The sequence below is a fragment of the Cetorhinus maximus genome, chromosome 6 (genome assembly GCF_964194155.1).
Source record: "Cetorhinus maximus chromosome 6, sCetMax3.hap1.1, whole genome shotgun sequence".
In the NCBI taxonomy this organism is placed as follows: domain Eukaryota; kingdom Metazoa; phylum Chordata; class Chondrichthyes; order Lamniformes; family Cetorhinidae; genus Cetorhinus; species Cetorhinus maximus.
In genome coordinates, this window is record NC_135884.1 from 8393210 (window position 1) to 8418953 (window position 25744).

Sequence of the window (25744 nt, forward strand, 5' to 3'; positions counted from 1 at the left end):
ATGCAAACCCCACAAAAAAAAGTACAATCTTACAAAATGGATTTCTCAACAGCACACGACAGGACACATGACAGAGGAATGCGAGTAAATGATGCAAAGGAATCCAAAAATTCAACAAGAATGCCATTTATAAGGTGAGGCATAAGCAGCAATGCTTGTGTAAATACACCAAAATATGCAAGAGGCACTGAAGGAAAATTACGGAAATGTTTGGAAGCACAGTGCAGGTCAGTCAGCGTCTGTGCAGAAAGCCAGCAAGTAGCTTTGGGCTGGGACTTTCTTACAGTTTGAAGAAGAACCCAGCTTGAAACAGTAATTGTCCTTCTCTCTACACAGATGCCATTTCATACCGTAGCAACAATGATACTGTTACTATAAAAATGGAAATGAGTCATTGATTGCAACAATGAAGAGGTAAAGGATTAAATGTTCTTATAGTACAATGAATGCTCTCACCAGTCACTGAGAGCCTAGCCTGTTTCTAGTAAAACTGGGTGTGGAAGTAATTGTTCTATGGGGGAGGGGTTGCTGATTTGACAGATTAAATTTCCACAGTCTCAGAATTAATTCAATGAATCTACATCCACTATATGAGCCTGTTTCAGCAGTTCACTATTCTTTGGGAAAAGAACCACCTCTTCAGATTTAATCTTGGTGTGTCAGCTGTGTCTCTGTGGGTAGCACCTTTCTCTGAGTCAGAAGGTTGTGGGTTCGAGACCCACCCCAGAGATTTGAACAGAAAAATCTAGGCTGACACTTCAGTACAGCATTGAGGGAGTGCAGCGCTGGTGGAGGTGCTGTCGTTTGGATGGGCGTTCAACTGAAGCTCCATAGGTGGATGTAAAAGATCCCCTGGCACTACTTCGAAGAACATGGTTATCTCCAGTGTACTGGGCCAATCCTTATCTCACAACCAACATCACAGGAACGGATGACCTGGTCATTATCACATTTGCTGTTTGTGGGAGCTTGCTGTGCGCCAGCTGGCTGTCTCATTTCCTACAATACAATGGTAACTACAGCCTAGGAAGCCATTCGGCCCATCCTGTCTGCAACAGCTCTCTGAACGAGCAATTCATTCAGTGTCATTCTCCTACCTTCTCCCCATAACAATGCACATGTTCCTCCACTGGCTGTACAGTGCTTTGGAATATCCTGAGGTTGTGAAAGGCACTATATAAATGCAAGACTTTATTTTATTATACAACTTAAAATTGTAACCCCGGTCTTTCCTAATCTATTTAGTTAGGATAAACTGTTGATGCAATAATCCATTCCCTTCATCGATTAAACTTCAAACAGATCGCCTCCTAAGTCAATGCTTCTCTCGAGTCCTGACGCTTACAGCCTGTCTTGACAACTAAGATGTTTTAAACTGGCAATTAGACTATGACCCTCTGCCCCCTTTCCAAACCTACCATGCGAGGGGATAAATACTGGATATGGTATTCCAATTGAGGCCTGATCAAGGTCTTGTGCGAGAATGTGTTTTGTTTCATAGTCATGTAAATACCCCAGCCCCCTATCTGCTCTGATAATGGTGCTAGTCTTCACTCTGGCAGCCCAGCAGAGATTGGGTACGGCCCATTGGAAAATGCAGAGTGTTAACATCGTACTGACTCATGCAACTGGCTCACCCTTGGCCTGCTGGTTGGGGGAAATAGGTTACTAGGTGAAAAGGCAAGCTAGTTTCTCTGTGCTTCGTGCTCGGAGGAATTCTCTTTACCCTGAGGGTTCAGGAGTGAACCTGCTTCTGTGTGAGGGTCCTCTGCGTTCTATACTGCTGCGACAGGTGCTGAGGCAGATCAAAGAAAGAGAATGTGAAGTTTCTGCTGAAGCTGAGGTTGGAGATGCTCTGGACTGGAGGCCGCGGCGCGCCTTCCTGCCAGTTGTTCCTCAGCCTCCTCGGGGACCAGCCGTCCTTCCCGCTTCTCTGGGTCAGCAGTGCTTTGGCCCCTGTTGGGCCCTCGGGAAGGGCTCGGCGGGATGGCTGCGCTACTTTGCTACCCGTCCCTCTGTACCCATCTTGGTTCCTGCTGAAGCTGTTCTCCTCCGTGGGATCCTCGGCGAGGCCGCGCTGATTCCCGATGGCGCCACACGGAAGATGGTGCTGAGCGCTAGTGTGACATGGGAACGGTCCCAACGACTGTGGAATGGCACTGAAAGAGATGCCCAGAAGGGAGTTCCCAACCCATGGCGCGATGTCCCTACTCGTGTTACATTTGCTCTTCTTCACGCACAGTGCTCTTTGCGATGGTGGTGGTTTCAATGGTTTTGTGCGGTCCGAGAAAGGTAATTTCTCCTGAGGCGCCTTTTCTGTTGAAAAGATAAATGAAATTCATTCTGTTGCTCGTTCTGAGGATTGAACATAAAAACATGAGAAACAGGAGCAGGAGTTGCCCCTTTGACCTTGCCCTACTGTTCAATACAGTCATGGCTGATGTATCTCAAATCCACTTTCCCGCTCTATCCCCTTATCCCTGTGTTCCTTTGACACCCAAAAGTGTAACGATTTCGTACACTCAATAAGTGAGCTCTCTGGGGTAGAGAATTCCAAAGATTCACAATGCTCTGAGTGAAGAAATTTCTCCTCATCTCTGTCCGAAATGGCTGACCCTGTGAGCCCTTGTTTGAGAATCTCCAGGCGGGTGAAATGGTTTCCCAGCAACTGCCCTGTCAAGCCCATTTCAATGAGAAAAAGCTAACCCTGCTTATCAGCTTGAGGGGCCATAGAGGATTCAATTTGAGGTGGTTGGTATCTGGTATGGACCAGACTGTCCAGTTTTTCAATGATTTGTCCAGTGATACTCAGCTGGAGTATGGTATCCAATTCCAGACTGCACACCCTCGGAATATTGTCAGTGCCTTGGGTGCAGGCAAGGTTTATTAGCAGAGAGAAACTGGAGAAGGTGGGATTGTTCCCCTTAGAGTAGGCTTGAGAGGCGATTTAACAGAGGTATTCAAAATGAGAGGGGTTTTGAAAGATCAAATAGGGAGAACCTGTTTCTAGTGACAGGAGAGATGGTTACCAGAGGCCATGGATTTATTTGAAAAGAAGCAGTGAGAGGTGAGGAGATTTCTTTTTCTGCAGCGAGTTGTTATGATCTGGAACACGCTGCCTGAAAGGGCACTGGAAGCAGATTCAACAGTAACTTTCAAAAAATTGGATATATATTTGAAAAGGACATTGACATTCAATGGCATTACCATCACTGAATTCCCCCACTAGAAACATCTGGAGGTTTACCATTGACCAGAAACTGAACTGAACTAGCCATATAAATACTGTGGCCACAAGAGCAGGTCAGAGACTGGGAATTGTGAGTAGCTCACCTCCTGACTCCCCAAAGCCTGTCCACCATCTACAAGGCACAAGTCAGGAGTGTGATAGAATACTCTCCACTTGCAGCTCCAACACTCAAGAAACTCAACACTGTCCAGGACAAAGCAGCCCGCTTGATTGGCATCCCATGCACAAAAATTCACTCCCTCCACCACTGACACGCAGTGGCAACAGTGTGTACCATCTATAAGATGCACTGCAGCAACTCACCAAGGCTCCTTCAACAGCACCCTCCAAACTGTTCCTTCAATGCTGCTGGGTCAAAATCCTGGAACTCCTTCCTGAACAGCACTGTGGGTGTACCTACACCATATGGACTGCATTGGTTCAAGAAGGTGGCTCACCACCACCTTCTCAAGGGCAACTAGGGATGGGCAATAAAAAATGCTAGCTGAGCCAGCTATGTCCACATCCCATGAAAGAATAATAAAGAAAGGAAAAATGTGCAGGGATATGGGAAAAGAGCAGGAGAGTGGGACTAATTGGATAGCTCTTTCAAAGAGCCAGCACAGGTACAATGGGCTGAATGACCTCCTTCTGTGCTGTATCATTGTATGAAATTTATAAAGCATAAAACTGCTCTCATGATGCAGAGTTTCGCACACTGAGATCGGGAATTTTGGACATGGAGCTCATTGCTCAGGTTGTAGGAGGGAGAATTCATGATTCCTGCTGCTCTATGCACCCGTTGTATGACTCCACACCTCGAGCGTGGGTTTAACAAAGACTAGCCCCAAGCCTTTTTCTCTTTAAAATTACACATCCCCCTCACTTACTTCTAAGCCTCAGATGTCAATGGGACTATTTACTGTTAAAAGCGTCCAGCAAAACTTAACTAGTCACTGCTCCTCCCTCTGCCCCGCTCTCATGACTCAACAATGACAGATAAACTATTTTGTACCACTATTGCTGCAGGTTCATTGGGGTCAACAACTAGAATTGGGTGTGAAAAATCCAAGTTACAGCAATGATAATGTGTAAAGGCCCTCCCTCTATCACACCATTATTATTACATTTTCCTTCTTCTTTCTACAAGCTCAACTAATAATCCAAAGGCCCAAACTGATGCTCTGGGGACATGGGTTCAAATCCCACCATGGTGGCTGGTGGAATCTAAATTCAATGGATAAATCTGGAATATAAAGCGAGTCTCAGTAATGGTGACCATGACAACTATCAGTGATTGTTGTAAAAACCCATCTTGTTCACTAATGTCTCTTCAGGGAAAGAAATCTGCCATCTTCACTTGGTGTGGCCTACGTGTGATTCCAGGCCCAGAGCGATGCGGTTGACTCTTAACTGCCCCCTGAAATGGCCCTAGCAAGACACTCAGTTCAAGGGAAATTAGGGATGGGCAACAAATGCTGGCCATGCCAGTGATGAAAGAATAAAGGGAAAAGAAGTGCAGGCCCAGCTGAGGTCAGCTATCTCAGCCGGTTGTCCTGTGTGGTTTAATATCAAACCAGGCAGTGCATCGACTTACCAATCTTAAGCACTCAATAATGTGTGATCTGGTAAAACCCCCTTAAGTACAGAGACACTTTCTCTACATTTTTGTGTGAGGAGCCACGAGTTAAATCCTCGGGCTGCTACATTATACAACTTACTGTTACCAAAGGCAATCTCTTCTCCTTTCCTAATGGAAGGCAAGATATTTCTCTTTAGTTTTTGAAGGTTAAATTGATCCATTTCTTCTTGTGTTTTCCTTTCCTGCGTGAAGAGGAAATTAAAACAGAAAATTACAAAGGGTTCAAATTAATTCAAAGGATATAGCTCCTTTGACAGCACTTCCCAAACCTACGACCTCTACCACCTAGAAGGACAAGGACAGCAGACACATGGGGAACACCACCACCTTCAAGTTCCCCTCCAAGCCACACACCATCCTGACTTGGAAATATATCGCTGTTCCTTCACTGCCGCTGGGTCAAAATCCTGGAACTCCCACTCTGTCGACACTGTGGCTGTACCTATACCACATGAACTGCAGCGGTTCAAGAAGGCAGCTCCCCACCACCTCCTCAAGGGCAATTAGGGATGTAGCAATGAATGCTGGCCTAGCCCATGGCCCACTCACATCTTATGAATTAATTTTTAAAAATATAAAAGCAAGGAAGTTATGGTACACCTCTATAAATCACTTGTTAGGGCTTAACTGGAGTACTGTGTCCAATTCTTGGCACCACACTATAGGAAAAATACATTTTTGAAGAAAACACTTTTAAGCCTTTGAGAGGGTGCAGAGGAGATTTACTAGGATGATACCAGGGATCAGGGACCTCAGTTACATGGAGAGAATGGAGAAGTTGTGGCTGTTTCCCTTAGAGCAGAAAGGGTTAAGCGGTGTATATATCTCTCATCCTGTCCCAGTGGATATGTCTCTCAAACTGCAGCCATTGCAATCCTAATCCACAGTCCAACAGAAAATAAAAAGATATGTTTTTACAACAGTCCAACAGAAATAAAAGGATACATTCCTTACGCTGTTCCTTAACATAGTACATAAGCAAGGGATCAGTTCTACAGCTCTGCATCTCCTATTGATCCCAAAAGCTTTCATCACTTTCACCTGTTGTCTATCCAACATTAATGGGTCTTTTGACATTCTACTTTGACCAGACTTTTGTCTCCTCACAACTCTCTTTTTCTGCACAGAGTCCACTCATCCTGCATAGTGTCCTGAGATATCTCTCTGCAGAGTGTTGCAGTAAAGAGAACTCCTCCGAGCATCTCCACAACACTCTGCAGGGAGATATCTCAGGGCACTATGTTCAAAGTAGAATGTCTAAAGACCCAAGACGGGATGATGGTTCTGATGGAGATGGTGGGATGCGGAGCATCAGCGGGTAAAGTGGATTCCAATTAGATGACTGTTTGTTTAGGGTCGTATGGATGAAGGAGATGGTTGAAGTAGCGTAGGACAAGAGGTATGAAGGTGAGGACAAGGATTTTAAAATCAGTTTGCTGTTACAAAGGTCAGTAAAACTTACCAGGACAAGTATGCTGGTTGGTGAGGTGTAAGGGAGAATGGAGCATCATGTAGATGAGGATTTAAGCTGTAACCCTTGGCATGAGATACATTTGGTGGAGGATGGAGGTTGACAATGAGAACATTGAAGAAGTCAAATTCTGAAGTAAACGGATGCACCAGCTCCTCGGGGTGGGGGGTGGGGGGGGAGGGGCAGGGGGGTTGCGGGGGAGAGACAAGTATGGAAATGGACAGTGTTTGGTGGAAGCAAAGAGATCTTGGCAATGAAATCAATGTGGATGTGTAAACTGAGCTTGTGATCCAGCGTTAACTCAAGGTCCAGCATCTCTGGCTGGACAGGATAATGAAGTTCAGGCAATGGTGTGTAGATGGTTGAGGGAGCCGAGTCTGATGGCTGCAGTTTTGGTGATATTTAATTGGAAGAAGTTCTGACTCCTTCAGATCTTAATGTTGGATAGACAACAGGTGAAAGTGATGAAAGCTTTTGGGATCAATGGGAGATGCAGAGCTGTAGAATTGATCCCTTGCTTATGTACTGTGTTAAGGAACAGCATAAGGAACATATCCTTTTATTTCTGTTGGACTGTTGTAAAAAACATATCTTTTTATTTTCTGTTGGACTGTAGATTAAGATTGCAATGGCTGCAGTTTGAGAGACATGTCCACTGGGACAGGATGATATATACAATGTTGCAGTCCTGGAACAGAGTGTGACATGAAAGACAGGATGGTGCCGGAAAGGAGTCCTGGACCAAATGAGCTGTCTGACAACAGCATTTTCATTGGCTCCTGACCAGGTGACCAGGGTTTTGTGTGGTAGCAGTGCAGCAGAAAGTCCCTGGCCTGCAAAGAGAAAACATCTAAAATCTCTCTTCCTCATATCTCTATAACCTGCCCTCTCTTTGAGAAAACCCCTGTTAAAAGAAAAAGGGGAAAATCACTGTTAGAAACATTGAAAGGCAAGTGCTCAAGCAGTGAACTAATGACTGAAAGTGCTGGAAGACCGCCTGGTGTCATCATCAAGAACTGAAAGGAGCTTGGAAGGTATCGATCAAAATCAACCCACCGAATCCTGTACTCTGGAATTGGTGCTATTGAACTGTTTTATCCCATCTGTAAAATCCATGTTTTGTGTGTCTTATGTGTGTATGTGTATAGGGATTTAAGAAGGGGCTAGAGTTTAAGTTATAGTGTTAGAAGTTAGCAGTTCATATTTCTTTCTTTTACCACTAGTTAAAGACAATTTGTTCAATAAACAGTGATTTACTTATTAAGTTTACAAACCTGGTGCTTGTATTCTGTTAACCTAAATTAAACAGTTGGGTAGAATTGGGGCAATCTGGTGGTTTGGTCAAACTTTTCACATTTGTCACGGCTCAGGGAGCAGTGGGGCTCGATATTACAGCGCACTATCCCCAGTGAGTCATCACAACAGCATCTGAATGAAGAAGAGGACTGCACACACAAATGGTGTAAATAAAGAAAGCCTTGTTAACTTTCAACACAAAACCTTTTTTTATTCAGTTTTCAAGATTGGTGTTTGCACATGTAATCATTTCCTGTCCACTCATCTTACTTCCTTAGGTCTTGTTTATCTGTTATGTCAATGTTTAGCACTGAAGCTGTCCATGTAAACATTCATAAGACATTTCATGTGGCTGATGTAACACCCTTATTCAAAAAGGGAGGGAGGCAAAAACAGGTAACCATAGGCCAGTTAGCTTAACATCTCTCATTGGGAAAATGTTGGAGTCTATTAGGGTGTAATAGCAGAGCATTTAGAAATGCATAATCTAATCAAGCAGAGTCAGCATGGCTTCATGAAGGGGAAAACATGCCTGACAAATTTATTAGAATTCTTTGAGGAGGTAACAAGCGGGATAGATAAAGGGAAACCAGTAGACATAATATATTTGGATTTCCAAAAGGTGTTTGATAAGGTACTGCACACAAGGCTACTTAATAAGATAAGAGCCCATGGTGTTGGGGTTAGTATATTAGCATGGATAGAGGATTGGCTATCTAATGGAAGACAGAGAGTTGGGATAAGGGGGGCATTTTCAGGATGGCAGCCTGTAACTAGTGGAGTGCCACAGGGATCAGTGCCGGGGCCACAATTATTTACAATATATATTAATGACTTAGATGAGGGAAGTAAATGTGTTATCACCAAGTTTGCAGATGACACAAAAATAGGTGGGAAGGCAAGTGGTGAGGATGACACAAGGAGTCTACAGAGGGATATAGACAGGTTAAGAGAGTAGGCATAAACTTGGCAGATGGAATATAATGTGGGAAAATGTGAGGTTATGCACTATGACAAGAAGAACAGAAGTGCTGAATGTTATTTAAATGGAGAAATGCGGCACAGAGGGATTTGGGAGTCCTTGTGCATGAATGCCAAAAAGCTAACATACAAGTTCAACAGATAATAGAGAAGGCAAATGGAATGTTGGCCTTTATTTCAAAGGGAATGGAGTATAAAAATAAGTAAGTCTTGCTAAAACTATACAAGGCACTAGTCAGACCACACCTGGAATACTGTGAACAATTTTGGTCCCCTTATCTAAGGAAAGGTATACTGGAATTGGAGGCAGTCCAGAGAAGGTTCACTAGGTTGATCCCGGGTATGAAGGGGTTTTCTTATGAGGAGAGGTTGATTAGGTTGGGCCTGTTCTCATTGGAGTTTAGAAGAATGAGAGGCAACCTTATTGAAATGTAAGATTCTTAGGAGGCTTGACAGGGTAGATGCTGAGAGGTTGTTTTCCCTTGTGGGAGAGTCTAAGACCAGAGGGCATAATCTCAGAGTAAGGGGGCACCCATTCAAAACAGAGATGAGTAGGAATTTCTTCTCTCAGAGGGTAGTCAATTTGTGGAATTCTTAACCGCAGAGGGTTGTAGAGGCTGGGTCGTTAAGTATATTCAAGTCAGATTTTTAATCAGTAAGGGAATCAAGGGTTATGGGGAAAAGGTAGGAAAGTGGAGTTGAGGATTATCAGATCAGCAATGATCTCATTGAATGTTGGAGCAGACTCGATTGGCCGAATGGCCTACTTCTGCTCCTACGTCATATGGTCTTATTTCCCCCATGTAAACAGTTGCTTGTCACGATTTGATCTTGAACCAATCACTAATGATATTTTAGGAACATTTTGTTGAGGACTACAATTTCAACCAATAGCTACCCAGAGAGTCAATCTCAGAAATGTGGCAACACAATATACCATTTTTAAAAAAAAATCATTCAGGGTATGTGGGCATAAATGACCAAGATTTATTTCCCATCACTAAATGCCTTTGCCAGGTGTTGGTGAGCTGTCTTCTCGAATGGTTGCAGTCCGTGTGGTGTATGTACACCCACAGAACTGTTAGGTAGGTGTTCCATGATTTTGACCCGACAATGAAAGAATGGCCGATATACAGAAAGAAGAAAGACTTGCATTTATATAGTATCTTTCACAATTTCAGGATGTCCCGAAGTGCTTTACAGCCAATGAATTGCTAGTGAAGTGTAGTCACTGTTGTAATGTAGGAAATGTGGCAGCCAATTTGCACACAGCAAGCTCCCACAAACAACGTGATAATGACCAGATAATCTGTTTCATGTGATATCGATTGAGGGACAAATATTGGACAGAACATCAGGGACAACCAATCGAAAAGCAGAATACTTCAGATGCTGGAAATCTGAAATAAATATTGAAAATGATGGAAATACTCATCGGGTTATGGCAGTTATGGAGAGAAACAGAATTAACGTTTCAGGCCTGAGACCTTTCATCAGGGATAACTCTCCTGTTCATCAAAATTGCACCATTAGATCTTTCAAATCCACCTCGGTTTAGTATTTCATCTGAAAGATGACAGCCAGGATTTTACAGCCACCAGGATCGTCCAAGTCAATGGACTTTTTGGCTGGGCTGCCAAATCTCCTGCGACAGGTCCTTCCACGAGAGGGCCAAAAAATGCCGGCCCAGATTTTTGTGCTCAAGTCCCAGAGCGGGTCTTGAACTCACAACCTTCTGATACAGAGGTGAGAATGCCATCAACTGGGCCATGACTGATATGTTATTTTTGTAGAACATTCTTCCAGTTGAAGCTTAGACAGCAAGCCTCAGGGGCTATTTGACCGTGGAGAATTTTACAGCCAAACCCAGGTATGTGCTAAGCCCTCCCACCACTCCTCCAAACACACCCACTCACACTCAGTGCTAACCGAGCAGCAACCAGAGGCCAGAACGCTGGTGCGATTTTTCACCCGCTTCGTCCCTCGCTACTGGGCACGTGAGTTTACTTGCCATCCAAGCTGAGATCTGACCTGAGATCAGCACCAACTGTGGAGTTGGGAACTCGTGGCTAAGTTACACTGCAGGTTTCCAACTAAAGCATCAGTTTTGCTATTTACACGCTCATTACCTCAGGAAGGAGAGAAAAGTTCTTGTCGAGTGATGGGCAGTTTGTGGAGCTTTCTGAAGTCGGCAGGCGTACAGTGACCATCTCCGTGACTTTCAAGCGTCTATTTATTTCCACATTCAGAGGTGAACTGGAGGCAGCGTTCCGACCCTCCCCCAAAGCTAGACCCAGCTCGTCGTAGAGGGACTGAAGTGATGCAGAGAACGAATCTTTCTTCATTCTGTTTTCTAAAAGTTGATCCAACCTACTTGGAGACTCGTTTTCCATCCCCATTATCACTCACAGTCAACAGTGCATCCTATGATGAGTCCACCCCCAACCCGTTTGCAATCCGTGTCTCTCTGAAGCTTATTTGCAATGCACAGTCATAAAATACAGTTAACTCTTTGCCAGCGCTGAGTGCATCTGTCAACATATGACAGGCCATTGTAAGCCAGTGAGGTATGAAGTGAACAGCTTACACCCAGTCGCTTTTCAATAGGAGTTATGCTATCTGCAGAACTGATGAAAAATGGGGCATTAAACATTCACGACAATCCACACAGGGAGTAACCCCACCTACCCAAATGGTAAAATATTAATCATTAATCATTGGACTTCATCTCAACTCGGATAGAATTTATACATTGTGTGTTTGTCAATAATCTACTTGAACAACTTCATGAAGGCAGAATACAGAAAGCTTTGGTAATTTAATATGAAACCTCTTATTCAATTTCCAACAGCTGCCATTAATCACTACTAACTAATGATTAGATACTATCACTAACTAATGACTGAGTTATTTCCTGTCTACTGGCCGAGATCCTTATGTCTTGTTTATTGGTCATGCTTTTGTGTCAACGTTTTAACATTGAAACTGCCCACGTAAACATTTTATAATGGCATTTCCCCATGTAAACACTCGACAGTCACACTCTGAACCAATCACACAAACGGCTTTGCAACAAAACGTTGCCATTTTCCTCAGTGACTGAAATTTCCAATGTCCCAACACGAGTTCTTAAGTAAAATAACCCCTTTCTAAAACAAAACTTTGAATTGTTTCTTGTGTTTTTAAATGGAAGGCCTCAGCCTCACCAAAAGCCTGCGTTTGGATTTGATATTGTTGCCCTGAGCCACAACTCTGTTGGCTGAAAGTGGGCCCTGAAGGTTGAGCATGTCTCTGGTTGGTCTCTGGGGCCCAGTTAGGCCAGTAGTTTCCAGACAAAACGCAATGTTGATTAAATTTATTATCCTTGCCAGATCGGTAGCTGCTTCTGATCGACCTTCTCCTCCTGGCAGTGATGGTGGGAAAGGAAGAAATTGTGACGAGTGAGACTCCCTGAGCAAGTGTCTCGAGTTTCACTATGGATTGGGTCAGTCATTCTCACTTACGATAAATAAAATCCCTGGATAGATTGCGGTGAGGCTAGAATTTATTCAGGTGCCTCAGCTAATGTCATGTGACACCGCAGCGAAGGTCGAGAGGTTTAATGTCATCAGAAACACCCTGAAATTAAACTATTCACAGCCCTTGCGCTATCCCATGTGTGACACACTTCAATCAACCCTGTGCAGTAGGCAAGAGCGCACACAGTCCAGCTGCTTGCTAATCATTCCTTTCCTGAATGTAGTGACTCCTGTTAGTGTGTGGGTCCGATGGGCACCAACCACCCTGTGGTGCTTTGCAACAAGTGGTCATCTTCATGCGCATCTGGCTATTTGGATTTAGAAGGCATCACAAGCATGCCCAAATTGGATCCACACACGTGCATTTCCTGCTGGACAGTGAGAGGGAACCGGGATTGTGATGAGCCCTCAGAACATCCAGACTGGCTGGATCAGTGCCATTGTTGCCCTGCGTGAGTTTGCTGATTGAGCGCAGGTCAAAGGACCGCAGACCTTGCTGATTTGCCAGGCAGTGCATTTACCCCAGAGTCCGCAACAGGATGCCTGTTTCAAAATTAATGAGACATTGTACATGACTGTTGGCTGTTAAAAATCAGGCTCGCCCACTCCACAATTCAGTTTCAATTGCCACGGATGTGGTCCATGATGAAGAAAGTGCAAACATGAGATTTAACGGGTGATATCAGAACTGAGAGCTTATGTGTCTGGGAAGAGATTGAATGGCCTGAAGATCTTTTCTCTAGAAAACTGAAGGGGGTGATCTGATAGAAGTCTTCAACTTCATGAAAGAGTTTGGGGTCAGGTAGATGAAGAGAAGAAGTTTCCACTTGGGGGTGAGGGGGAGACCAAAGCTAGGGCCATAAATATAAACTAGTCACTAATAATCCAATAGGGAATTCAGGTGAAACCTCTTTACCCCTAAAGTTGTGGGTAACGTGGCAGGTTGAGGGAGAAAAGGCTAGAAGGATATGGTGACAGGGTTAGATGAAGTAATGTGGGCAAGAGGCTCATGTGGAGCATAAATGTCAGCTTGGACTAGTTGGGCTGTTTCTACGTGCGAAATTCTATGTAAGGATTGCTGAACTGGCACATGCCTTGTGTCTGACAACCGGGTTATCAAGAGCCACTTAAGTTGCTTACAAACTCTTACAACTCTAACTTCTTCCAGTTCAGATGAGAGGTCACCGACCTAAAACGTCGACTCTGATTCTCCCTCCGCAGGTGGTGCCGGATCTGCTGAGCGTATCCACAATTTTTTCTGTTTTTATTTCTGATTTCCAACGTCCACAGTATTTGGCTTTTGTATCACCAGGTGGTTTTGCTCCACCTGCTGACTCTTCAGGATCTGCAGCCCATGTCCGCACACGGCAAAGAGATGGGTCTCTGGGCTGGCTCCCCTCCAGTTCTCCAGCTCGGCGATATCGGCCACCTGGCAGCACGTACTGCGCAGGAAATGCAGTCCCCGGTCGCTCAGCTGCCAGTGTGTCAGTCGCTGGTCGATGGAGACTGACGCCAGCAGCCTCGAGCTCAGGATCCTCACTCCGGTTACGTGTGCGGCGTGTGCGCTGTCGACGCAGGGCCCCTCCACCACCCGCAGGGAGACCCCGGCGACATCCTCCGCGCCCTGGGCGTCGGTGCGCCGCCCGCCCAAGTTCCCGGCTCTCCTCGTGCCATCGTCGCCTCCCGCTGTCCCCACGGAAACCACCCAGACACGGAGGGCATTGTCATCCCCACCGCTGGCTAAGAGGTAGCGCCCCTGGCCCAGGGCTCTGAGGTCAAGCCCGCTCACTCCACACTGATGGGCCTTTAACACCAGACAGGGAGCCTCCAGCCCTGCAAGAAACACAAGAAAGCTTTGCGTAAGTACACTGATCCACCCAAGAACCGCTTTTAGCTGCACTGGGACATTCACCTGTGACCACTCACCCCCAAAACACACAATGGACACTGGCTCAAACCCATCCTCCGCCCTCTCCTGGGGGGTAGGAATGTAACTCAAGTTGGGAGTTTGTGGGGGTGGGGTGAAGCAAACTGGGCGATACATCTTCTGCCCATTGTAAACCCCACCTGATATTCAATGGCTTTTCCTGAACTGAATATTGACACATCCTGAAACAGGTATCCAATGCAATTCCACCACTTTTTCCACCCTTCCAATTCCATGTCCCCCCTTCTGCGCAATATGTCTGAAAATTTTCACTTGAACTGAAACATTTCCCAGAGACAGTGAAAGTAACGTGTTTTGGGTGGATGCAAGCAATAGCAAATATGTTTCCCCCTCCCCTCCCATTCCTTCTCTAATTCTCAACCCCACCCCAAAAGCAGGTCTATGAGGATGGGACAGGATTATGAAGTGGGGTTGGGGGGGGGGGGGGTGGGGGGGAATGTGCTTGAAAATTTATGCTTCAATTTTCATTAAAATGAGTGCAGCACTGCAAAGCTGAGGTTTCCTGAGCCAATGGGATGTGGTTTTAGTCAGTTGTGTGGTACGCTCTCCAGGATTGGTGTAGCACTGCAGGGGGGCTGTATCATTGAGCCAACTGAGTGTATTTTTACTGAGCTCGACGCTACGTACCCCAGGGCTGATGGACTCCCTCCTGCAGAATATTTGCCACCTTGACTCTCTCAATGGTTTGTGAGATATCCCAAAATGCTATCCTTCCATCTGTGGCTGCACTGCATAGAAACACTCTGCTGCAGGGAGTGAGAGACAATTTGTTAGTTGTAATTTTAAAACATGAAACAACAACATTCCTATCTTCTGAATTTCTTTTACTGTTAATCAAGTGATTGCTTTGCTTAAAAAAAAACTCCCATTTGTGTCAGTATGATCAGGGTTTGGCTGCACATTAGGATATAACAGAGAGAGTGAGCAAGAGGGACCGAGGGCAAAGACAGACAGACCTGCATTTCTAAAGCACTTATCACAGCCATCATCAATGTGCTTTACAGCCTATGTCTACCCAGTTTTGATGAAAGGTCATTGATCTGAAATGTTAACTGTTTGTCTCCACAGATGCTGCTGAGAATTTCCAGCAATTTTTGGTTTTATTCCAGGTTTCCAGCATCCGTAGTATTTTGCTTTTGCCTGATAGCCAATGACGTATTCTTAAAGCGTAGTGGCTGTTGTAATGTAGGAAACGCAGCAGTCAACTTGTGCACAGCAAGCTCCAACAAACAGCACTGTGATAATGACCAGATAATCTGTTTTTGTGATTTTGATTGAAGGATAATTATTGGACGAGACACTGGGGAGAACCCTGCTCTTCTTCAATAAAGTGTCATGGGATTAGCTGAGAGGATAGACGGGGCCTCGGTTTAATGTCTCATCACAAAGACAGCACCTCCGACAGTTTGGCGGCACTCCCTCAGTATTGGACTGGAGTGTCAGCCTTGAGCTTTGAGCTAGAGAGCAAGAGACAGATCATAAACTACAGATAGAGCACAAGAGACTGAGAAGAGGAGAGGGAGAGAGAGATAGAGGGAGAGCAAGAGAGAATGCAAGAACGTTAAAGAGGTTAGGTAGCATAGTTGTTATGTTACTGGACCAGTAATCCAGAGAGTTGGCGTAATGATCTGGAGACATGGGTTCAAACCCCATCATGGCAACTAGGGGTTAATTAAGTAAATCTAAAATAAAAATTAATATCAGAAATGGTGACCATGAAACTAACGGATTGTTGTAAAAATCTATCTGGCTCACTGAAGGAAGAGAATTTTATGTGCTTACCTGGTCTGGCCTGTACGTGGTTCCAGACCCATAGCAATGTGGTTGACTCTGAAACGGTCCAGCAAGCTGTAGAAACATAGGAGCAGGAGTAGGCCATTTGGCCCCTCGAGCCTACTCTGCCATTCAACCAGGTCATGGCTGGTCATCTACCTCAACTGCAGTTTGCTGCGCTATCCACATATCCCCTGATATCACTAGTATCTAGAAATCTATTGGTCTCTGCCTTGAACATTGTGACTGAGCATCCCACAGCCCTCTGGAGTAGAGAATTCCAAAGGTTCACTACCCTCTGAGTGAAGAAATTCCTCCTCATCTCAGTCCTAAATGGCCTGCCCCTTATCTGAGACTGAGTCCCCTGGTTCTAGACCCCCCGCAACAGTATTCAAGAAAGTAGCTTACTATCGCCTTCTCAAGGACGATTTGGGATGGGTAATGAATGCCGTAAATCAATTAAGCTGGATAGTGACTCCCAGAAAAATGCTCACAAATGTCCAGTGTTCCCACACCAGTTGACCCCAGATCCCGCGTCTGACTGTGCCATGCCTCAGCTCCCTGGCCCAGAGTGTGAACTGGAACTTGGTTGAGGAGAGGTCCACAGAGATACTGCATAAGGAAACCTGGAGAGATTCGGCAATCAAGACGTCGGGGATAAGCGGAGTCCTTTTCAATCTTCAGTTCTGAAGATAGGACACTTCCCGCAACATTAACCTGTCTCACACCACCTCCCCACCTTCCTCCCGCACCCCCCGATCCCACTCGAGACTGACGCTGCTGCTCTTTCACAGTCTTTAGTTCCACTTTACAAATCACTGAACAGAAAAAGCTTTGGAGTTTTTCAGGTAATAATTGACTTAGCCAACTACAACAATGTATTTATGTGGCGCCTTTCAAGGCACTTCGCAGGAGTAATCAGACTAAATCATACATTGAGCCATGTGATGAGAAATTAGGATGACCAAAGCTGAGCCAATGAGGTAGATTTTAAGGAATGTCTTAAAGGAGGAAGGAGAGAGTTGGAGAGGTTTAGGCAGGGAATTCCAGAACAGCCAGCTGAGGCCACAGCCACCAACAGAAGGACAGGAAAATGGGGATGCGCAAGGGGCAAGAATTGGATGAGCACAGATATCTCAGAGGGTTGTCAGGCTGGAGGAGGGTACAGAGATAGTGAGGGGCAAGGCCATGGAGAGAATTGATAACAAGGATCAAGATGCAGGAACACTGCATTTTGAAACGCAGTAGCAATCAGGACCTCCAATGGCTCAATGTCAGTCCTACTCAACACCAAGTCACAGGTTATTAATGCCGTACTACTTTGGAACCCTCTGCTAATGCACTTACCGCCCTCTGGTGGCTGGCTGATATGTGAAGGTCTGCAGCTTCAGCACACACCTCTGATGGTAGAAAGATTCAGCGAGGAGCACAATGTTCCTCTGACGCTCATCGATTAGAAAGAGTCTGCACAGCAAAGACAATCCCATGAGTGAAAGACTGCAACAGCTCAGCAATACATCATGGCATTGTGACTGCAATCGCTTATGTTAATAAGCTCCTGGTGGGCCATGGCAGCAAATGCTATTAGACTTTGGAAGCGATCAACATCCGAACCCAATATCCACACTTTTTAGCTGGATAGTGATCAGGACATTGGACAATTTTCTCCTGCTTACCCAGGAATAATAGGACAAAACCAGAGAGCGAGATGAGGAGAAATAGTGTTTTTACACAGTGAGTTATCATGATCTGGAACATGCTGCCTGAAAAGTGGTGGGAACGGATTCAAAAGGGAATTGGATAAATACTTGAAAAGGAAAAACTTTCAAGGCTACGGGGAAAGGACAAGGTGAGGGGGCACGGGGGATTAATTGGGTGGCTCTTTCAAAGAGCTGTCACAGGCACAATGGGCTGAATGGCTTCCTACTGTGCAGCACGATTCTATAATCCAGGTACCCAGTTTATAACATTCTCATCCTGCAAAGGATAAATGTTAGCTTCTTTGTTTCTCTCACTGACGTGTGTTCCCGGCATTTTCCATTTTGTTTTTTTTTTGGTAAATTCCAGATCTGACCGAGTCACTGCAAGGGGCAGGGTTGGTGCACGGAGTGGGGTGGGCTGGGGTACAATTTAAAATCGGTAAAGCAGGTGTAGGGTGTGGGAGATTGACTCACCTCACTGATCCATCACTGCAGGCTGCAGCCAGGAAATGTTTGCAGGCTGTCCAAAAATTCATCCCAGCATCCACCACCACAATGGACATGTACCTTAATGAGAGAGAGAGAGATAGAGAGGGGGAGAGAGCAAAGGGGTCACAGAATGGTATACAAATAGTCGTTTGATAGTACAGAACTTCAATAATGCTGAGAGAAGAGATCGTGCTGTCGAAGCTTTTCATCTTGCACTCATCAGGACAGACGCAAGAATACCAAATTTCAAAGGGAGCAACAATTTACACTGCATGAGAAAAGGGTGCTGATTGGTTGGCAAGTTGACTCTGATTGTTCAAGGCATTTTCATAGAGAATGTATCCCTGCTTCTCTTCGAATAGCACTGTAGGATCATTTATGTCCACCTGACCAGGTCTCGGTTTAACAAGACAGCACCTGCGACAGTGCAGCACTCCCTCAGCACTGGCACTGAAGTGTCAGCCTAGATAATGTCCTAGAATTGCTCGAGTGGGATTTGAACCCATAACCTTCTGACTCAGAGGTAGGGAGTTTTACCCACTCAGCCAGGCTGACATCAGCCAATCTGACACACTTAAAATTCCCTCTCCTGCCCCATTCAACAGTATTGGCACTTCCATGAAATATAAGGGGAATAAGCAGGAGGGGCAGGGGGAGGGGATTCTTTGGAGCTGTACCTCAATTTGGAGCAAATTCCCAACCAGAGTCAATGCCTTAAGATAAAGTAGACAAAATTAAAATGGTACCTAGTCTCTGGGTCCATCTTTAGCATTCTATGCCTGTTTTTCTTATGCTCCCAGTCTTCAGCTAACCTGTGAGAAGCCAGGTGCTCCACCTGACAGCTGACAGGAGCACCGACAGTGCCATGTTGAATAAGGAGGCGGCAACATTGCAGCTCAGCCCTCCCACCAGCAGAGAATAAGAGGGCAGAGGAGCTGCAGTGATTATCACCACCATGGGGTTGACTACTCTTGGTGATAGCCATGGTTCTTACGCTGGAGATGTGGTCACCAATTGTTGTCAGCTTGGACACACGGCCTGAGCTTTCGTAAACGGCTAAAACATTCACGGTCGTGTCCTCGCTGCTTGTGGTCACGATACTTATGGGTCCATCGGTCGACGCGTCAAGCCTTTCAACAAACCTCACGCAGGTAAGCTCGCGCCCATGCACGCACTCCTTGATGACAGTTTGAGAGCTGTCACGCGAGTTCCTCTGGCAGACAAAAATGTCTCCTGACTTGATGTAAGTGAAGAGTTCATTGGCTGGGGAGCTGCTGTAGCTCCACGACCTGTGACCTCCGCCACAGGGGACGCAAAGCACCCTCTCGCTGGTCTTCACGTTCCACAGGACAAAGTTGGTGGAGTGGAAGCCGAGCACGAGGAGGTTGCCTTCAGGTGACAAGAGAAGTCGCTCGACCCAGTCCATCCCTTTACAGGCTCTTTGACTCCTCAGCAATTTTAATCCACCATCTTCTACCTTAAGTTGACGGTAGCAGCCATCCCGCCCGGTGCTGTATACAAAACCATCGTGGTACAGAACTGAGGTCACCCCCAATTTCCCGTGTAGTCCCAACAAAGCGAAAACTGGCTCTCGGCACTCGAGCTGGGCGGCGATTCTGGTGGAGCCGCGTGGGAGTCTGCCCTTGAGAAATTCAGCTGCTGCACTTTCTGGGACATCCACACTTCCCTCGCTGAGCCTTCGTCGTTCATCCTGGTCTCTCCCAGCACACGAGTAGAGTAACAAGGAGCCACGTCGGTCTCCGCACACCAAAAGGTGGAGCTCAGGCAGAAACGCTACGCTGGTGTGCCACCTGTGTTTGCACAATGGGAGGAGGTAACGGCACTTCTCCGCCACCGAGGTTACACGGTCGCCCTCACAAGAAACCTCCTGCCAAATCATGATCCCATCGGCACCGGAGGAGAAAAGGTGGCCCTTACCTCGGCTCTGCCCTTCCCGGGAGGCCCAGCCTAGGCTGTGGACCTTCCCTTGGTGCATCTGATTCTCCACCCAATCCGCTGGATCAGAAAGCAGAAATATTTTAACCCAGCCGTTAATGTTTCCAACTGCACAAACCACACAGCCGCTGACTAGCCTTGTGACCGCTAACAGGCTGTATGACTGGTAACTTGGGTCTTCCAGGATAAATTTCCATTTACCAGAGATCAGGCAATAGCTGTAGATGCTTCCAGCATCAGTCATGACCAATAGAAGAGCTGGGTCAACCAATGTCAAAGATTTCGGTGTCTCCATTTTCCCAGTCTCACCAAATCTGAGTTGGGTAATGGCCATATCTTCCGATTTCTTCTCCCGAATCTTCCATAACCTGATGCCTGAATCTGCTCCTCCAGTGACCAGCCACCCCTTGTATTCATTGACTGCCAAAGCTCTCACGCTCCTCCCTTTGTGTCCTCTAAAACAGTTGATGATCTCTCCATTATAGCTCCACACAATACAAGCAGAATCTTCTCCGACACTGATAATGTAATTCTCCAGGAGCCGTACTGACCAAACCCTGGACTGGTGTCCATATAACTGTAGAAGGCACTGCACAGAATCTGCCCCACCATCACCACCCTTCAGAGCTTGGCGCAGGTTCCCAACTTTCCAGAGCCTTATACTTCGATCGTCCGAGGCTGAGGCAATAATGCCATTCTTCTCCATGTAATTAATGCTAAAGATGACCCCGCTGTGCCCACTAATGCGCCTTTCCGTTTTCACCCTGCCGTCCTCATCGGTTGGACCCTCCATTCGCCAGAGGACAAGTTGGTTAAAGACGGTGCCAGAAATCAATACTAGTTCAGCCCAACTGTGACCGACAAAGCAAGCAGAATATAGGATGCATTTCACATCGCAGTGAACCTCACACAAGGTTCTCCCTGCCCTGTAGTCACATAGAACCACAGAGTTGTGCCCAAGAGCCAGGCCAAAGTACATGGCAGATTCACAGTCACTCTTCAGCCACTGAAGATCCCAAATCCAGTCGTGCAATTCAAGGAGCTGGCCCATCTTCTGCAGCTTTGGTTCTTTGGCACGTGTATTTAGCTCAAGCACTATGAGGCCTTTTGCACCAAACACTGCCAACCGGGGGCTGCTAGTTTGCGCGTACGTGAGCCAGCAAGGTTTGATGCCATGAACGCAGTAATTTCGAAGCACGTTGCAAGAAAGCTTTTTCTCGTAGCCATTTGTAGAATTCAAGGCATAAAGGTTCACCCCGGCTCCTTCACCTGTCAAAGGAGAGAGAAATGATAAAGCCGTTAAAAGATTTCTCTTTCTCTTTTACTTGTTCTCAGGATGTAGAGAAAACTGGCAGGTCACCATTAAATAGATTCACATAGAATCTACAACACAGAAACAGGCTATTTGACCCAACTGGTCCATGCTGGCATTTATGCTCCACACAAGCCTCCTCCCACCTCTATTCATCTAACTCTTTCATCATATTCTTCTATTCCTTTCTCCCTCGTGTCTTTATCCAGTCTCCCTTTAAAAGCATCTTTGCTATTCACATCAACTGCTCTTCTGTCCTTGCAAAGTACCGCCCCCACCTCCAACCTCTCCTCTGCTCCAAAGCCCTTGAACACGTTGTCGACTCCCAACTTCATGCCTATCGTTCCCGCAACTCCACACTTGAATCCCTCCAATCGAGTTCCCACCCCGCCATGGCACTGAAACAGCTGTTTTCAGATCATAAATGACATCCTATGTGACTGTGCTATGGTAAATTGCTTTCTCATCTTTCTCTGCAGCTTTTGACATGATTAACCACACACCCTCTGACGACGACTCTCCCATCTCTAGTCGCCCTTAGACAGCGGTGGTAAGCTGCCTTCTCTAGCAATTGTTTCCAACTAAGTGGCTTGCTAGATTACATCAGGGGATTTCAACAATCAGTCACAGTGTCGGACTGGAGTTGCATGTAGAGCAGACTAGGTATGGGGGTTACATCTTTCCTTCTGTGAAGGATATTAGTGAAAAGAACTAAGTTTTGCACAACAATCTGGCAGCTATCCTGGTCATTTTTACAATGCCAGGCCACAAAATACAGATCATTTTCACCATGTACAGTGGCGGGTTTGAACAAATGTCCCCCGTTTTCCCAGTCCAGCACCAAAATCACAGTAACCCAAAATCCTCCAGTATGGTCAGAGTGAAAAGGTGCCATTTGTGGCTCAGTGGTAGCACTCTCTTGAGTCACAAGGTTACGAGTGCAAATCCCATTCCAGCAACTTTGAGCATTTAGGCTGACACTTGTAGAACGGTACTGAGGGACTGCAGCACTCTTGGAGGTGCTGTCTTTCAGATGGAGGCTTTGAAACGAGCCCATTTCATTGGATAAACATGTTTCCAAGGCACTATTTTAAAGACGAGCAGGGGATTGCGAAAGAGACGCCCCTGATGTCCTGGCCAATATTAATCCCTCAACATCATAAAAACAAATTATTTGGTCATTATCACATGACTGTTCTGTGCAAAAATTGGCTGCCTCCTTCCTACAGAGACTACACTTCAAAAGCGCTTCATTGGCTCTGAAGGGCTTTGGGACACTATCAGTGAGACTAGCCAAGCTGTTTTTGCAGAAAGCGGCATAGACATAGCGGAATGGCCTCCTTCTGTGCTGTAATCATTCTACGGTTTGACAAAACGATGGGAAAAGATATGGAAGCACTTTTAATGAAAGTGGTGCTCCTTTAAAGCTTTTATAGATTTTTATTTAAATCAATTGAGACTAACGAGACCAGTTCATTAATTCAACCAAAGTATCTTTTGATAAAGAGCTGATGATGGAAGGTTTACCTGAAAGGAGAAAGTCTCCCACAAACTGCAAGGCTGTGATGGGGGAGAGCAGTGACACAGACTCACACTGCATCTTCCTGCTAATTGCTTACTGCAGGTTGTCTTGATGCAGTTATCAATTTAATGTTTATGTCTGATTTTCTGTGCGGCTTCAGCCTCTCTCCCTGGCACTCCCAGCTTGTCTGCCCACAAGCCTCCCCCACGTGCAAATTTCACACCAGTCACACAGCTCGATACTGAAGCCGCAGCCGGAAGAGGATTTGTATCCAATTAAAGCCGAAGACTATTGGCTGCTTCGTTGCTACAACGTTGCCGCGTTGCAGCCAACCAAAAGCCGCAACTCCACGAGAGGAAATCGACCACAAAACCTGAACAACTGCAAAAGAGGCAGAGCGGACAGAGAACAAACGCGCAATGAATTAATTGCCTTACCAGGAGTAACAAACTCGTTTTCAGTCTTTTCGAGCTTCAGAATCCAACCCCTTCAAATTGCACATGAGTCCAGATCAGCGAACATCTGCTTTGGGGAATTGAGAGCCGCCCAGCTTTGCTGCTTAGGAGATAAATCAGAATGTCAAACTGGAGAGTAGGTTTTCATCCTAGGAGAGGGGAACAGCCCAGGTGTCATATTCTGCTTTTTTTTTAAAAAATACAACAATCATAGGATTTGATTGTTTAAAAAAAAACTGCTAGAACCACTCAGCAAGTCTGGCAGCATCTGTGGACTGAATTAATATTTCAGGTCTGTGATCTTTCATCAGAATAATTTGATTGACTGTTTCCACTGGTTCATGAAACGTTTACTAGAAGATGCTGCCAGGGAACATAGGAAAATGAGTAGGGTGATCCTCCATTCAACTAGATCTTGGAAGATTTGTATCTTAACTCCACTTACGCCCCATGGTTTCATAACCCTTACCTATCAAAAATCTATCCATTTTAAGATTAGCAACTGACCCAATATTCACAGCCTTCTGAGTGAAAAGTCTCAGATTTCCACTACCCTTTGTGTGAAGCAATGCTTCCTGACATCACTCCTACATGGCTCTGCTCTAATTTTAAGATTGTACCTCCTTGCTCTGAAAACACCCACCAGAGGAAATAGGTTCTGTCTACCGGATTACATTCTGTAATAATCTTTACCACCTCAATTACATAACCTTTAGAGGTTATAGAATAATTCAGCACAAGGCCATTCAGCCCATTAAGACTGTGATGACTCTAATGAAAAGCAATGCAATTAGTCCAACTCCTCTGCTGTTCCTCCATGTCTCTGCAATTCTTTCTCCTTCAAGTATTTGTCCAACTCCCTTTTGACAATTGCCCCAAACCTGTGCCCTCTGGTTATTGACATTCAACCGTTGGAAAACTCTTTATTTACTCTATCTAAACCCTTCATGATTTTGAACACCTTTATCAAATCTCCTCTTAGCCTCCTCTCCTCTGAGTACAACCCCAGCTTCTGAAGCCTATCCACAAAACTGTAATAGATTCTCCATAGAACCATCCTAGTATGGCTTTTCTGCATCATCTCTGAAAGCTTCACATCCTTCCTAAAGTGATGCCCAGAATTAAACACAATTCTCCAGCTCTCATCCAAGTACAGATTTAGCATCACTTCCTGGCTTCTGTATTCTGATGCCTCTGTTCATAAAACCCATGATCCTGTGTGCTTAAATGCTTTGTTAACCTGTCCTGCCACATTAAAATATTTGTTCCCCGACACCCCCTTGCATCCCCCTTTAAAACATTTTGTCTTTTTGTCTTTCAAAATGGCATCAACCTGAAATGTTAACCGTTTCTCTCTCCACAGATGCTGCCAGACCTACTGAGTGTTACCGGCATTTTCTATTTCAGTTGGCGCAATTTGTGTTCATGCTTTTTTGTCAGTATTTCCTCTTCAATTTTGGTGTCAACTGTGTGTGTAGTTGCAGCCTGTAGGTACTGGCTGGTTCTGTGGATCCAAATTTTGAAAGAAAATTTCATAAAGTTCATCAATAAAACTTTCTGTGAGCAACAACATTTATGGCAATTGATTTTTTCATCTCTGGAGAAATGTTCATCTCCACTTGGCATCACTCATCTGGGTACAGATTAGAAGCTGCACTGTGCAAGTACTGTACTAGCAGATCCACTAGTCAAAACTGGGATTTCCAAACATTTTTCTTCATGGGCATGTACCATGAGAGAGTTTAAATCCACATTCCTATTAATGAGTTACTGATACCAAAGGATCCTGGAATTATGGAATAGGATTTATCTACCAATGAGAATGGCACTCTTTTCAATTTCCAAGCCCATGAAATTCAAACAACTCAGTAAATTAGCAACATGAGTACAATTAGGATCAAGTTGCCTGAACAGGTTGCCTGTGATTGGCCTAGGTCTGCAGGTTGTACCCCTTGCTGCAAGGCACTCCACTGGGCTGGAATTTCTAAGTAAGAAAACTGGAGAATTGGTTATGCAATTGCGAAGATTACACTACAAAAAATCCAAGTGAGTTCAGTTTTAAACTTTTTTTTAATGATTGTTGGTGAAGATTGCACAACTGTTTACAAGTCAACATAAAGATAGGCAGACTGAAAAATACAATACAGACTGATTCAGTGAGTGTACACATGCAGCACGGACAAGAAATGTGTTGTCTTTATTCAGACCAAGCTGGTACATATTACCTGAGTAACCCAAGAAAATCTTGGGGGAAATTGAGTGCAAAATCTACAATTAAATAATAAATACGCTGGAAAACCCCCAGACGCAAAACACATTCCCTAATACAGCAGATAAATTAATTATTAATTAACAAAATACTGACTTACTTTAATAAATACTAAATAATTTAGTGTCACAGTGAGAGTGAAAATCAAGAATAGAACTCATTTCTTTAATACAATATTCAAAA

At 45.2% G+C, this 25744-nt stretch overlaps 2 protein-coding genes across 2 annotated transcripts; both read right to left on the reverse strand.

Annotated features, from left to right (window-relative positions):
• Nucleotides 1-659: 659 nt before the first annotated feature.
• LOC144681505 (uncharacterized) lies at nt 660-11304 on the reverse strand. Its single transcript, XM_078543139.1, has 3 exons — nt 10749-11304; nt 4951-5053; nt 660-2316 (listed from the first exon to the last, which is right to left on the reverse strand). The coding sequence occupies exons 1-3, from the start codon at nt 11016-11018 to the stop codon at nt 1736-1738; spliced, it is 954 nt and encodes a 317-aa protein (XP_078399265.1). The 5' UTR covers nt 11019-11304; the 3' UTR covers nt 660-1735.
• A 109-nt stretch (nt 11305-11413) lies between these two features.
• wdr6 (WD repeat domain 6) lies at nt 11414-22995 on the reverse strand. Its single transcript, XM_078543138.1, has 6 exons — nt 22843-22995; nt 18794-21272; nt 18033-18125; nt 17206-17322; nt 14713-14831; nt 11414-13970 (listed from the first exon to the last, which is right to left on the reverse strand). Exons 1-6 carry the CDS (start codon nt 22913-22915, stop codon nt 13402-13404), a joined length of 3450 nt encoding a protein of 1149 aa, XP_078399264.1. The 5' UTR covers nt 22916-22995; the 3' UTR covers nt 11414-13401.
• Between the last annotated feature and the right edge of the window lie 2749 nt (nt 22996-25744).